Source organism: Pocillopora damicornis, chromosome 13 (genome assembly GCF_964200805.1).
Source record: "Pocillopora damicornis chromosome 13, jaPocDami1.2, whole genome shotgun sequence".
Taxonomy (NCBI): Eukaryota; Metazoa; Cnidaria; class Anthozoa; order Scleractinia; family Pocilloporidae; genus Pocillopora; species Pocillopora damicornis.
In genome coordinates this window covers 16,265,479-16,281,254 of record NC_142682.1, presented here as the reverse complement: position 1 = coordinate 16,281,254, position 15,776 = coordinate 16,265,479, and the positions used below count along the sequence as shown (strand labels likewise).

Below are 15,776 nucleotides of genomic sequence, written 5' to 3'. Positions count from 1 at the left end.
GTCACAGAAATTTTTGGCAAAATTTGTCGTGAGGAGAAAAAAAACAGAAATAGTTAAATAATAACCAAGGGAAGTTTAAAAAAAAATTAAAAGAATAACAAGAGATTGAAAACACCTGACGATGTGTGATCGAGAGCAGTAATTAGATTGACTGGTAAATTCTTCAGAAACTCCAGTAACTTTTTTAATATAACAGAAAGTCGAAAACTGGTGAAGGGTGGAACGTTTATGTACGGCGGGCAACACCTGACAGCCGTTAACTGTAGAGCACCGGATAACATTTTTGAACCCGCAGCAAAAGAAAACAACAAACTCGTAGTCAGGATTTTTCTCGTTAAATCAGCCAGAGAAACTTGCAGTCAACCTAAATGTTTGTGTTGGCAAGTCCAATCTCTTGAGATAGCATGGTCCGTAAAATGATTTTCAATTTTCAGATTTCATCTATACGGAACTCCTGTCGCAACTTAATTACATAAAACTATTATTTTATTTATGGGTAGAGAAGCTTACCAGAGAAACAAGATCTAGATCAGCTGTTTATAATGTAAAATAAAAATTGTAAACCCAAGATCTTTGTCTTTACAGCACCTGAAGTATTTGAGTCGATGCAATGATGAGAGAGCCTATTTCGACTCAGTGTCATTGAACCAAAACTAAACCCAATCATCAGCCGTCTAACACAACGAAGGCGAATATCACACCGAGCCAATAAGAACTCAAAGTAACAACTAACATACTGCTTGAAACGTGGGAAAACGCAAAGTAATATATCGTGACTATTAGGTGTTGGTTGGGAAGGTAGCTTTTTCTTAGACGCCGTAATCCGAGAGCGTATATCTGAAGCATCATCGGAGCAACTCGAGAATTCTTTCGAAGCTCAATTAACAAGCCTGACTCAGTACAACTGATTGATGATAATTGCAGCATATCGTGCAGTTTACCAAGAGTAATCTCCGTTTTTCTCATGATCATTATGGTCCCAGTAAGTATATCACAAGTTGTAAATGCGTGACTTTCGAACTTGCGTGACATTTGCGTTACAGTTGGCCTTTGTGCCATTTGATTCCTTTAAATAGTTTTTCTCTCCCGCTTTCATTAATCGCCTGTTCATGTTCGGAGTGCATACAAAGTTAATTTATAAAGTGTGATTTCAAGCCACCGGCGTATAGGGACTGATATGTAAGTTGTTTTCGCCAAATAAAGACGAAAGAGCTTGCTCGAAACGAGATAACTCGTTTCGAGCAAGCTCTTTCGTCTTTATTTGTATATATATTTTGTGTTTGCCGTAGCATTTGGTTCATTTATTAGTTCCTTTATTATGTTAGATTCATTTACGCTGTTAAGTCGCCACGTGTTTAATTGAATACAATCTATTATATAAGTCCCTTTTTTAATTCGTTTACAGTTTACGAGATTGATTAAAGTTATGTCCCTGTAATATATCCCCTGGATTTGGTTGGCATTTTTCTCCGGTCACGATTTTCTTGGTATTTCATCGAGCCTTGATGTTCGTTTGCCGCAACACAAGTTATGACAGCAAAATTACTCAAGGATGTTGACAAGTGGCAATCCCATCGCAATGAGTGATAAGGGATATTGATCTGGGAAGTTCATTTTTCCTACACAGAGAAACCACCATTACACAGAACTTTAAATGTTAACTGCTAGTTCCGGCTTGGTTTTCCTAGTGATATAATTATATCTCACTTGCCATGCAGATCAGCAAGAAGAAACGACCTGATTGCGCCAACAATACGTTTTAATCAGCCTGAGAATTATTTCCCGTGACTGTCAGATTAACATTTGACCGTGGGGCGTTTAGTGTTTTCGGCAGAAATCATATCCAAAATTTCCATCGTCAAATGTACCCATCACTTCTTGAGAAATGCATTCAACTTTGGTGTGGCAAAGAATCATTACTGATAAGAGACCTGTTTTCATCATGTTCTTTTGTTAGTAATCATCTCAGACTCTAGCCACTCTTGGGCTCTAATCTTGCTGTTAATCTATTTGTATGAAGCGTAATTCTTTGTCCAGGCAAGTCATGTGCTTGAAAAATGAGTCGTTTTATAGGAAATCCACCTAGAGGTAGTCGTTCAAAGCATCGACCAACACACTTGTTCCATCTCGGCCCCGTAAGGAACCTTCTTAAGGATGTAAGTATAATTAAACGACGCTCAGTGGAAGTGGATTGTGGCCTGCACCACTCATCTCTCATAGCAAACATAACAAACATGCTTCACTTACGTTTTATTCAAAGTGCTTTATTCAATCAATGATGCTGCTACATTCAATGTTTTAAATGACCGTTCAATACAGATGGAAGACAATACAAACAGGCCATTGGGACTTAATAAAGGGTGACCGCGACCGCTCAATGAAGGTAAAAATTACTGTGATTAAGAGGAAAAAATTTCGGGACTTAAGTAACCGGCTGTTTGAAACAAGGTGATCGCTTAAAACAGAGTCGCTTAAAACAGGTTCGATTGTATAGTGATTCGATTTCGCTTAATCCTGCCTTGATTTAGCATTAAAAAGGTTAGTAATTCATAAAGTGATCACTCAGAAGAGACAACTTTACTATGGAAATAACTTTCCTAGCGTAAACCAACACTGATGAGCTTCTTGGTAAGTGTTCGATAACCATTGACGTTAAATGCAACTCCTCCAAAAGACGGATTGGTTGATGCTGAACGGAAATATGGTGACTGATTATCAAAAACCCAGTCGCTACACACTTTATAACTGTTACCAGTATACCCGGATATCATGAATCCAAAAAAAAAAGGACCATGGCAGATCAGCAACTGATAGGAATATTCGCTGCTAGCTCCAACGCCATCCCATAATCCATAGGAAGCAGCACCACTTCCATAATTAACAGCGGCCGTCAGAGCACCCTGATTACGGCGTGTGAAGTAAGCCTTGGCTTCGTTTTGGTGATCGATAAATATTATTTCTGTAAACTGATGACAGAGAAAATAACATTTGAATGATATTAATTGGGCGTCACAAAAACAAAACCAAAGTTATTACGAAAGCCAATCAGCATAAAAGAAAATACTCAGAAAAGCCACGAAGAACTCAACACAAGAACAAGTAAACCGCCTAAAGCGCGGGAAACGCGGGTGACTAAGTCCTCATTGGTTTATTTTTGCATCTGATCGGTTGAGAGAGTGATGCTAGTTTTCTAAAACAATCACCAAGCAAAGTAAAACAAAACCAATCTAGTCTAGGATTAATTACGAAACTCTAATGAAAATTGCCTTACGAGCAATTGAGTAATGAGTCAGCAGACTCCCGAAACTGGGGATTGACCGGACAAATACCTTGTTGAAACAAGTCAGGTCACCTGGGCGTTTTTGTGCTGCACGGCCATGCAAATCTGAACCAAACTCTGAGCAGCAATTTCGCCAAGACAAATTTACCCACCCTCTCCAGACTATTAAAGGACAATAGCAAATGCCACTTAATTAAGTTACCGGGATGTTGTTACAGTTGGTCCTATAGCCGTCACTTCCATAAGGAAACTGAGCGTCATAAGTGACTTCAGTTTTAGGTGTGACATATTCATCGGTAGTGTAACACATGGTCCATCCTCCACTGTATGACGTCATATCACAGTAGGCTTGGAATGCATTGGAATGGCTTCCTCCATCCGGATCCAACCAGTACATGCCATCTGTTAGAGAATCAACACGCTTTTGCATATCTTCACAATCTACTCCTGGAGCTGATCAAAAAAAACCAAGATCATTACATTCATGCATTAGAACTATATCCACAAGTATCACATCTATTTTCTGGGTCAAGCTGAAGAAAAAATGCATACTCTGAGAGGAATGCTTCTAACTCATATAATTTTTTATCTGATCGTACAATGTTGTTTCTCCCCCTCCCCCCTTCTTCCCCCCCCCCCCCCATATTTGAAAGTTTTAGTACATCTTGCTTAGGTCCATGATTGATTGAGAACAAATACACAAACTTGTAGAGAATTTATCACTCGCACCATTCCCCAGCCAGGAATACTTAGGGACGCACTTTTTGCCGGTATCTCGCTCTGTAAGCAATTTTCAACGTACCTATTTCGCAGCGCTTTCCCATAAAGACTGTGGAGCATATGCACTCATAGTCGTCATCTCTGTACTTGGCTGTACAAGTTGCACCGTTCTTACAAGGATTGCTGGAGCAAGGACTCTATTGATGGAACATTGACATGCTGTAGTATCGTAGGAACAACTTAGTCTCGATATCATTTCGCTGACGCTTAACATCCATGTATAATAAATGCACCTCTTCCAAGGTATAGTTTGTTAGTTATTGGCGGGGTTAAGTAAACTGATCAAAGAGTTAGATTTTTTTTGTGCTTCTTCAGTTCAAAAACAGGATAATAAACGAATTTGATTGGTAAAAGGGCGAGAGGAATTATCATACTCAATTAGTCGGAAGATATTTTCACCTTTAAAATAATTCCAAAGCTTATTAATTCAGAAATTGGACCACACCTAAAATCAATTTTAGTTTATTTTTACTTACCGAAATGCTTAAGTGATGGTAACTTAGGCTGGGAATGAATTTAGCCGAGTTGTTATACTTGTCAGATGGAAGCAATTCACAAAACAGTTCTCCGTTGACATCAGGAACTGCAGCCAGGTTATAACAAAAACATGAGGCGGATTTTAGGCAAGCAAATCCACACTGGCTGTCACTGTGGACGAGTTCCAAACTGATTCTCGTGATGTTTAGATAGGAGAATGGTTCAAGCTTGTAGTTTGCACAGTGCACACCTTCAGGGCATCCTCGGTACTTTCCTGGGGAAAAGAAACTCTTAGGAGAGTTAGAATTTCTTCAGTTTCGAGAATGATTTTAAAAACATGAAACTGCTAAAGTCAATCATTTTTTTACGCAATTTTTTGGAAGTTTTTGGCGTGAAGTAGAAAAGTTAGAATAGATTTTAAGAAACATGAATAAAAAATTTTGTAAATTTAAAGCATTTATTTTGGGTCGATAACGTTAGAAAATATCCATCTGCATCCAGATAGTCATTCATGTCTGCATGCCTCCTAGAGTTAGAAGAACTCAATGGAATCAGAATTAGCTTCACTGTAGGAGCCATCATCTTATATCAAGTTAAGGTTATGTTCTTTAAACGTAGCTTAGCTACGATCAGCTTAAGGTTACCAGATAAACCACAACAAAGTATAAGAGGTCACTTCACCTTGTGCAATACTTGGTTTAACCAAGCTGAATATGATCATCACTTTAAGGCAGGTTTCCTGCTTGGGGAACCTGCGCTTCATTTTCTGCATGGTGAGATTTCATCAGCAAGAATGGCTAAAGTTGAATGATACGAGCACTGTAAGGCTTTCGAGACACGGTTTTAACCTTTGAAAATTTTCTTTTTATCAAACCACCTGTAAAAACTATGAAGTAATGCAAATGTCCCTAAATCATAAATTCTATTGGTCAAGGAAAAATCGGTTTAATATTGTGATGCTTACGATGCATTTTTTTAATTTGTTTAATGTTTTTTCATTAGGGTTTGTCACGACTCGAACACTCGCCGATTGGCACCTTAGATGCGAGCTGAAAGAGCGGCAATCGCTTTCTTTGTTATGAGGTACAGTGTTAACTATTCAAATGACTTATGTCAAGGATTATCTGATTATCTCCTGTCGTTTAAGGATATTTCACCAAAGTGGATTTGACTGCTTTCGTTGTATTCCGGAGAACAATTTGACCGGGAATATCATGACTTCAGAGCGAAAGCTAATTTTGTGATTTTTTTTAAAAATATTTAGCCTTTTAGAGATCTGAAAAGAAGTTTGTTTTTTTCTCGTGATAATTAAGCTTTGGTACGTTGTTGACCTAAAAAAAAAATAATAATAATCCCTTTACTACTCCCTGGGAGAGTAAAACCTCTAGGAGAGTAAAGAAAACGAAATTAGCAACAAAACAAAAAATCTAATTATCCCCCTGGGGCGGTAAAAGGGCTTACAGAAGAAGCTCTTTAAGAATTCATACTCTCAACCTAGGAGTCCCTACAAAAACAAATAATAACCTCAAATAAGACCTCAAAGAAATACTTAGCTCGAAAAACTAGTGCCTGAGATCTTAAAACTGTGGCATACTTTTCCTGATGACACAAAAAACCCGATGTATGGTAATTGGCGCGACATTGGTACATTTTGAAACAACCCCGTAGCCCTAGTTGATTGTTTTATTGGGGAGCGGGAAATAGAAATTTTAATCAGCTGACACAGAAAAACAGATCTAAGTATCAAGTGAGAGGTGATAAATCATTGACTTAGGTTGCTATTCTTTCAAGCCAGTCTCGTATTTAGACCTCCCACGGACAATTAAACGGTAGGATCTGGGTACGAGGTTACTTCTGAGCAAAACCGTTGATTCTTTTGAGCTGCTCTATCCATCATAGATACCTATAGAAATATTTCTTTATTACTCAGTGGTACTGCAATGACAATAGTACTCGATATGATCCATAAAAGAATACTCGTTTGACTCAAAAAAGCTTAACTATGAGAGGACAACCGTACGTATTCTTATTTAGCCACACAGGTTGCGTTGTTCTTGAAAGGATTGCTGGAACGAGGACTTTGTTCTCACAGAAAAATTTCAAACTTTGTCCTTATTTTAGGCTATGAATGCTGCAAGATGGCCTTGAAAATGGAGGAACTGACCGAAAGTGACCAACTGGCTTTAGAGAAATGAAACAGAAATACCAGTAACAGCAACATCATCATTTTTGTTAACGACTGTGTTGTGGGCAAAACGAGACCGCTGTTCATGAACACGAAGTGGCATGCTTTCAGACCGTCAGAACCAGTGGCCACAACCAAATTACAACAACCACACAAGCCAGTAAGTCACGGTGTTTTAAAAGAGCATAACATTTTTGTTAAAGCTAAAACATAACGGTAATTCAACAGGATACCCGTTGTCTTTGAAAAGCTGCAAGATTTCCTTTTCCCCTACTTCTGTAAAGTTTTCCTGGCCTTTTACAAATTTCTAAGTACGTTTCAATTTTCTTTCGCTTATATTATATGTTGTGAAACAGCGGTTGTCTCTTATTTTTTCTTTAGAAATTTTGCGCGGGAAAGTGAACGGCCCGCCAGAAGTCCTGCCCCGCCAGAATGGGGCTCCTCGCGCATGCCTGACACTGACCACTGTGTTCTATTTAACAAATAGAGAAGCCTTGACTGTGCTCTGTTCTGTTATAAAGCACGCAGGAAGCGGCTAGAGCACGAAAGAAGTGTAGGGAGAAACACGAGACGTAGTCGAGTGTTTCTCCCCACTTCTTGAGTAAACTTCAGCCGAATTATGGCTCATAAAAACACGCGAGTTTTTTTCACATGACAAGGTATGAAACAAACTGTTCAAGGCGAGTGTTTTTTGAATGAACGACAGCTGAATTCACCGAAACATGAAGATCGCTCGGGATACGGCAAAACTCGGCTGCAGTGACTTTCCACTCAACGCATCGGAAAGGATATCAGAGCAAGCTCTTATTTTTTCACTCGAAGGGCGGCCGATATAGTTTCTGAGACTTGCTTTACTGTGATGACCGGAGATCGCCATGATGAGCGAGCCGCGATGGACTTCAGCATGATCATATTCACTCAGACACTGTCATGATTAGAATGAATTTTAACAGTTATGCCAGTTTGGTTATATTTTTCATCATTTCTGTTTTGTTCTGTTTTGTTTTTGAACACTGAACTTTAAATACTATATGAGTATTAGCTGTGTTTGATTTTTATTTCCGTACGTAAGCTTGCAATCTAACTGAGCGTGAATTAATCTTTAAAACTCGGAATGTCTATTTTGTTTTTCCTTTGAGGATTTTCGTATCTGCTCACGTTTTAATAACGTAAATTACGGCGCCTGGTATGTTTACAAACCTTTATTTGGTTCTTCTGTTGCTACTTGCCGGCTCGCTTGTTCCGAAACTTCACTTTCAATTATCGGAAAAAAGCTAAAAAGAAGTCCTGGAAAAGGTCGAACATAGCACAATTTGGCAGATGGCGTGACAACTTTAGCTCAGCTCTATGCTCTATACTCTCATAGAGCACGCTCTTTCAACCAATGACAGCGCGCGTTATATCCGAACTTTATTATAAACATGAATACTGCATCACGCTTTGGAAAACGGCACGTAGCAAAATGCAATCGAGCTAAAAAGTGAACAAAATCGGAGCATGCGTAACTAGCTAGTCATTCTAGTTTCTTAGTCAATCTTGAAATCCAAGTGAATACTACTTGTTCAGACGGTAAAAAAATTGACACTAAAACTGAAAAACTATATCGCAAATATTCCAGTAAATATTAAAATACGATAATAATAGTCTTGGTAAGATTTTCATTCAAGTTAAATTAGAGATTATAAACTTGGTAGTATCCAAAAAATACTAAAGTTGCGGAAGAATAAACAAAAATAGTTTATTCGTAAAGTCGAAGGGCAGAAGGCTAAAAAGTCAAGACCCACGCAGTAAATAATACTTTCGGGCATGTTTTTAGAAATTTTGCTGCGCACGGCGTAAATTAAAACACCTAAAGCATAGACCGAATTTTTTTGTATGATTTGATACCTGCGGCTCCAAGTTTCCCTGGGGTCTCGCCCTTGGAAAGACAATTTCCGTGGATCACACTGGAGGCTGGACAGTTTCCAGGGTCCTCTCGCTTTTCTCTGCCTCAGGGATGAGAAAGAGACCCCAGGGAATGAGGTAAGCGGTTTGATCAACAACCAGCCTCGTTCCTCGAGAATCCTTGGTCAGTTTCAAAGTGGCAGTGGTTTCTCTAGACTTACCTGCAGAGAAAGCTTGATTTTGACGAGCGAATGTTCGGGCTATTTTTGGTGAAAATTACAGCTCTCTTCTTTGATTTTTACTAATGCAGAAGGTTGTGTAGAGAAAGAAATTTGTACCAAGGGGGTAAGCACTTGTTAAAAGGAAGGACTGAGGGATGATGCCTTTCCCGTCTCCTTCCCTAACTAACTGTAGATCAAACATGGCCGGTCGAATAAACGATCGCGACAGGCTTCTACTCTAGGCTAGACGACGCCTTGGGAAAAAAAAATGACCGAGAAACCCTGGGGACGAGGTTGGTTTTGCCAAATTATTTGGTTGCGTGACAGTCAACCTCGGTGCAGACTGTATTTGGAATGAACTTCAAACGTGTGGGCGGTTTGATACATGGTAAGTAAATGTGTGGTTCTTTCTTTTTATGATTTACTTGATAGAAATCAAGTGGATTGTGGCTTCGACATTAAGGTTAGTTCTCAAAATATGAAAACGTGGTCGATTTTCTTTAGAAAGCGTCTTTTCGTATCAATCTGTTCTATCAGGCGCACATCACGGGTGGAAAATTACACGTGATAATTTTTTTCATTTTAATGCACGATTTTAATGGTTTGTTCATTTTTGAAAACAAGAAGGAGTTATCAATTTTTATTTATCAAGTTGTTCATTTCCATTTAAATATTTGTCGTTGTCCAGTATCAATGGTTTTTCCCTCAGCACCTGTTTCTATTTTCTAGTTGAAATGCATTACACGTGAAGACGTGGACAAATTCAAAATTGTTTGCTTGATAAAAGCGTTCCCAGGGAAGCAAACTCTTTGTGAGATATAATTTTCCACAAATTTAGGGAAAGTTTTTGTTGCTTACAGCTTTCAAAACATTGTATTGTTTATCGAACACGTTTACTCTTTCATTTGCAAATTAGTTTCTCTGAATAATTTGCTCATTGATAACAAAACACAAAGAGTAACTGAAGATTTTTTTCTCGCCATTGTCTTTTCAGCGCTGGTCAAAAGGAAGGAAGTCTGAAATTGCGATCCGCATTTTGAGGAATCAACATCAAATTTTGTTGCTGATTTGGACGGATTTGGCACAAGAACAATTATTTTCACAAATTTTCCTTTATTCGTCTAGTTGCACCTTTCGTGACAGGCAATTTACCCTCAATTCGATTGAAATCGCGGTTTTTGTGTGTTTACGGCGAGAGATCTGACATTTCATAAGAACTTGGCTATAGACCGCGATAAAACATATTTAGGAGTTGCACATGTGCGTAATCGTTCCTTCTTTTCTCCGTCCGTGATCAGCCGTCTGTTTATTTGTTACGGATCATCGATTTTTGCGTTACATATTGCCTGTCGCTGTCTGATATTTTTTCCTGTGAAGTTGCTGAGAAACTCCTGCTCGAATTGTAAATCCTTCTCTGCATAAGGACTTGATTCTTTCTTCAAACGGCCTAGGAGAGGTTAAACCGAGCAAAGATCCGAAAGATTGTCAAACATCTGTGTCTTAATGTCAAAATATACTTCACCGGATGAACTGGAAAAATATCACGTTCGCGAAGTTTATAATCAAATAGCGCCTCATTTCGTTGGTTCACGGCATAAAGCTTGGCCAAAAGTTGAAGAATTCCTTCTTTCTCTGCCAGCAGGAAGCCTGATCGCTGATGTAGGTAAGATTTGCCAAATGATTTCCTAATTTTACGAATTTTGCCAGTCGAGTTAAAGAAAAGAAGAAAATATCGAGGGTCGTCATGTTCCGGTGAGCTTTTATCTTGGTATTGTTGCTGTTTGATCCGTTTATTGTGATAGAAAAGAAAATCATTTGCTTGATTGTCTTTTAACTCCAGTAATGAGACGCTTTATGATTAAGCTTTTATTTTAATAACATCATTTGCGAATGATATGCACGATAAGTAGGATCGATGTAAACAGCAAAATACTGTCTGACGTTTTCGGATGACTTTTTTTTTTACAGCAAAGTCTAACAATATCATTAAGGAAAAAATACACTCGAGGGCTCATAAAAAAACGTAAAACCGACCAAAATTTTAATCGAAACGGAAAAATCGAAAATAATTAAGCTAAAATGCATGTCCATAAATAAGTGAATTGAAACATAATTGCCCACTTTATTTTAGAAACTATAACAGTGTTATTGCACTCTGATTGAGTTATTTTGCGAGTCCTCTCTCATAGAAAATTGCACAAACAAAGATTCCAAAATGAAAACAATTTTAATGAAGCTTATCTATTCCATTAGCTTTTCCAATGTTGTTGAAGGGTGTGATATGAACAGGGTGAGGCAGGAGTAAGTTAATCCTTTAACTCCCTTGAGTGACCAAGACAGAATTTCTCCTTACAATATTAATACAATATCAACTAGATAAGTGATGAGAATATAGAAAAGTTTTAATTTAAGGGTAATTTGTTGATCCAATACTAAATTCTCTGAACCAACATTATAAGAATTGTATGGTTGACAGTAAGGAAAATTACAAATTTGATCTGGGAGTGGAGGGGTTAAGAGATAATTCTGAAGGAAAGTTGGTCCAAGTAGAAATATCATACAGAGATAACAATAATTTTTAATATACTTTCTGAATAATTGTTTTCTCACAGGTTGTGGAACAGGCAGGTACTTAGACTTGGTGGGAGATCAGTCCTTCACTCTTGGATCAGACAGCTGTATGAAGTTTGGTGAAATTGCTGCTAAAAGAGGCCTTAATGTCCTGACTTGTGACAATCAGAATCTTCCCCTCAGGGAGAACTGCTTTGATGCTGTGATTTCCATTGGTGTCATTCATCATTTTGCATCAGCCAAGAGGCGCATGAAAGCGCTGGAAGAGCTTTACAGAATTCTTAAACCTGGGGGGAAAATGTTGGTGTATGTTTGGGCATTTGAACAAGATGAAAGAAAGGTTTGAAAAACATTAAATGCATCTCAAGGAAAATAAAATTGGACTGGAAAATATTGTACAATCATTTACTGCAAAAGTAAAGTATTTGCTCTTGATTGCTTTCCAATATAACATATGCCTGGCTAAATCTTGTTCAGTTGATTTCTTTCCATGTATTTTTTTTTTCAATATTAAAACAATTTAGGAAAATTTCAGAGTGTATTTCTCAACATACATTTGACAGTATCAGTCTGAGTTTGTCAGCAAGAATTAAGAATTGGTCAGTGTCACAACTCTCCTAGAAATATATTTTTTAGGTTATTTCCAGACAGAAAAAAGCAATCCAGTTACTATACTTTGGATTGAAAAAAATATGTTCTTCCTAAGTGTTTACGTAGATAATGTAAGTATGAAGGAACCTACCAAGCACTAAAATTTTTGCTTGTATCTGTTAGGCTAAACAGCTGCTGGTTATTTTTTTTTTATTATTATACATTCACTGTGAGTTAAGTAAGAGATCTTAGACATTTCTCAAAGGATTTACCCATGTGATTTTAAGGTTAAATGCTTCTAAATGTGATGGTGAGATGGGCTTTGTTTTGCAATATCACCAGGCAAATTTACTGTCACTCTTATGTTGTGCAGCTTTTACTTAATTATTGTGCTCTAATGTATCTTACCTCAGCTTAATGGTTTCCCAAGTTATAACTGATTACCATGAAATAACTCAGTGATGCAGGGTGCACTGTATGCTTATAAACATTTGCATTTATTACTTTTACAGTTTAATGGTCAAGATGTCTTAGTTCCATTTACACAATACCAGAGAAATACAGGTATTTTTATAAAAATCCAAATAATTTACTTCTTGCATTAATTGCTAATTGAAGTGTTTGGAATTATCTTTTTCCTATGTCCAAGGGGGTACAGTGTGACAATTTACCCACCCCTCCCCCAGAATCCACCTACTCCTCCCTCCAAAAGGAAAATAGGGACAAGAACATATTACGCAACCTTTTCTCGACAATCCATAAATTTTTCATCTTCATGAAATGCATTTAAGACATGCTCAACCTTTTTCCATACCAGAATATTTTTTCTTTGCAGCTCGCAGAAGGAAATCCACTCCTTTAATGTCCAGAATCCACCCACTGATGAAAGTTAGATGTACATCAAACAAATCTGCTTCATCGTGGAAATCAAGGCGAGCATTTTCCCTAGACGAGCCAACGAATGAAAAGATTCGATACAGCACGCAGTCGACAATGGCGGAAGACTTGTGTAAACAGGATGTTATCGAAGAAGTTGTGCAAAACGCGAGATCTTCGAAGTTTTCTCGCCTGGAGCATGTTAGGAACGGCGGCAAGATTTCAACCTTTGATCCAGCACACGATATTGATTGTAGTTATTCATCCGAGGTTACTCCGGTCACAAAGCTTAAAAAGTTCCTTAATAATGTCTTAGAGAAGTTATTTGATGACAAAAATTCCGAGACAACGCCCGACCACTCTCAAGAAAAAGCACATGGTAATCTCATTCCCATGGACACAAACTTGGACTTGAGCGCCAAATTGTCAGCTTTTATGTCGCATTTTTCTTTGCAGAACCGACCAAGATACTTAAATAGTGAATTTTTCTCCTTACTGGCAAAGAAGTTGTTCCCTAGTAAGGAAGAGTTCGATATAGACGGCTTTGAGGAGAGCTCAGTCGCTTGTAGGGAAGATTGTGACGAGAAGTCCTGGGGTAGGAACGGAGACCATTCCAGAGGGTTGTCTCCTCCCAATGATGTCATCATCGGCTTGAGGGAGAAAAAAACTGATGGCCGTCTTGATGAAGATGGAGCAGATGATTGGAATGGAGTTAGCTTGGGGGTGGTTGCGAGGCTCGTGGAGACGTTAGCATCTTCAAGCGACGCGGAGAGTGACAGTTCTAGCTCCAGTGATTACATTACATCAGACTCAAGCGCTGCAGAGGACTGTGACCGTGTTAGATCACGTAATGTAACCCGTAGCAACAAGGTTTTTCATCATACCACGGTGAACTGCCAAGACAAACCGGAAAAAGAATCCGCTAAATCAAGATTAGCTCCAGAAGATTCCCTTTCGTCATCGTCATCATCTTCATTGTCAGCTTCCTCATCATTGTCATCATCATCCCCATCATCATCGACCAAGCCGCCAAAGAAAGTGAAAAGCAAGTTACACCAGAGGTACTATCATGTGTTCTGCGCTGGCGAATTGGTGAAGTTAGTTCAAGATGGAATTCCGTCTGCTGTACTACTCAAAGAATATCATGATCACGGAAACTGGGCAGCCGTTTGGGAAAAGGAAAGCATAGAACTCAAAAGTTGATTAAACGAACTGAAATTAGAAGAATAAATATCTGCAAACAACTACATCCTAGGAGGTCTCAATGGGGTGATGGCTTTTAAGGTTAACAGTTAAAATGTTGGCCATGTTATAGCTAACGGTTAACTTCCTTTGTGATTGAAAGAAAATTTTTACGGTTCACCTTTTTTACAGCTAACGGTTAAAATTTTTCAATTTTTGCCCCATACGGCCAAATTTTTCGGCCGATTTACGGCTAAAGGTTAACACCATTGAGACCCTCATCTTAAGAGAAAACTGTGTGAAGGTAAATAATCAATCAAGAGGTGTGACGACGTGTTAAGTCTGCCTTGGTATTTGTGTCGGACAAAAAGGCAATTATCCTAGATTTTATCTGAGTGCAGTTTCAAGATTTTCAGACCTGTCAGATGATCGGACAGAGTTCATTTTCTGACTCTCACTGAACTTTTAATCTCCAAATAACTTTCCGTTTGAGGTTAATATGAAAACAAAAAAGCAAACAAAAATACGGTGAATGCAAAAAGCAAGCTTTGTGAGTCTTTCTATGCTCAATCAATCGATCAATCACCTTAACTTGCCGATCGACCAGCTTATTAAATGTACGTTTCCCTTCAGAAAAAGCGCCGTTTTTTCCTTCTTTTTTTTGTCGTGTATTCAGGCGAGCGGAGAAAATTGCGAGGCGAAAACAGAGGGCGAATCTCGCACGTCAATAACTCCTTTGCATTATTATCACGCTTCCCCCCGCTCATCCGACGAGAACGTAACACTGATTTAAGTTAAGCCTGTTCTGAGGCCTATTTTTTAAGTAAATTTCTTTCTTTCTTTCTTCTTTGTTTTTCTTTTCGAATTCAAGACGGAAGCAAGTGCTGAGGCTGCTGAACTAACTTCGATTTTCCGCAAGCGAATTTAATATTTCAGGCATCGAAGTACTGAAATTATTAAATTTTTGTAGTGTTTTTTTTTTTTTACAGAATAATTGCGGCGAGAAATATGGTGTTAAGTCTTGTTAGAATTTACAGCAAGGGAATGTGGTTGTAAGGAAAAAATCAGACGGAATCTAAACATTAATATTTTATATCATGAAGGAGCAGCTTTGTGATTTTCAGCTTTTTTTATCAGACGAGAGAAATTTGTATTTGATATAATTTGACAATCTTTTTAGTCTCATTTTATTTCATAAATAGACAGCTTTCCTTAATTGTTTTTAACAAAGGATATTTAAATAAATTATTTATATGCAGGATATGTCAGTCTGGACTTACGAGAGCGCTTGAAGTGTTTAATTTTCATCGTATGACTTAGAGCTCAGTAACTGAATCCAATTATTTTTAAGGTGAATAAATAAAACAGCATGGTTCAGTATTCCTTTTTTTTACTATATTTTTCAGAGTGGTGAGTTCATATATCTTGAGGTGGTGGTGAAAAAGTCCTTAAAATCCTTTTATATTAACAGATATTATCGTCAACCGTACTTCATTTGTGTTGGGAGAGGACATTCAGATTTTATTTTCGTATTTCAGTTTTCTACTGCACTGTAAAAACGAAATGAACATTCCATTTCTCGAAATACTTTTTTAAGAAACACGACATCCGACTTTCCTTTTCGTTTCTTAGTTTTATCCGCTTAGTGGACAATTGAAATAGAAGTCAGTCAGTTGTTCGATTATTTGCGCAAATTGAACGTGAAGAATTCCCACGCATCAGCGAGATG

The 15,776-nt window shown here is 38.0% G+C and overlaps 2 protein-coding genes across 3 annotated transcripts; one reads left to right on the top strand and one right to left on the bottom strand.

Moving 5' to 3' along the window:
• Nucleotides 1–2,243: 2,243 nt before the first annotated feature.
• On the bottom strand, nt 2,244–5,395 carry LOC113684791 (uncharacterized). Its single transcript, XM_027202192.2, has 5 exons — nt 5,219–5,395; nt 4,537–4,811; nt 4,083–4,197; nt 3,483–3,733; nt 2,244–2,966 (listed from the first exon to the last, which is right to left on the bottom strand). Exons 1-5 carry the CDS (start codon nt 5,307–5,309, stop codon nt 2,598–2,600), a joined length of 1,101 nt encoding a protein of 366 aa, XP_027057993.2. The 5' UTR covers nt 5,310–5,395; the 3' UTR covers nt 2,244–2,597.
• Nucleotides 5,396–9,096: 3,701 nt separating this feature from the next.
• On the top strand, nt 9,097–15,427 carry LOC113684763 (uncharacterized). 2 transcript variants are annotated; one of them, XM_027202161.2, is made up of 5 exons: nt 9,097–9,215; nt 9,822–10,490; nt 11,440–11,738; nt 12,502–12,553; nt 12,825–15,427. In XM_027202161.2, exons 2-5 carry the CDS (start codon nt 10,331–10,333, stop codon nt 14,066–14,068), a joined length of 1,755 nt encoding a protein of 584 aa, XP_027057962.2. In that variant the 5' UTR covers nt 9,097–9,215; nt 9,822–10,330; the 3' UTR covers nt 14,069–15,427. The 2 variants fall into 2 exon arrangements, with proteins under 2 accessions (XP_027057962.2, XP_027057963.2); XM_027202162.2 differs by having other exon boundaries at nt 9,202–9,290.
• Nucleotides 15,428–15,776: the final 349 nt, after the last annotated feature.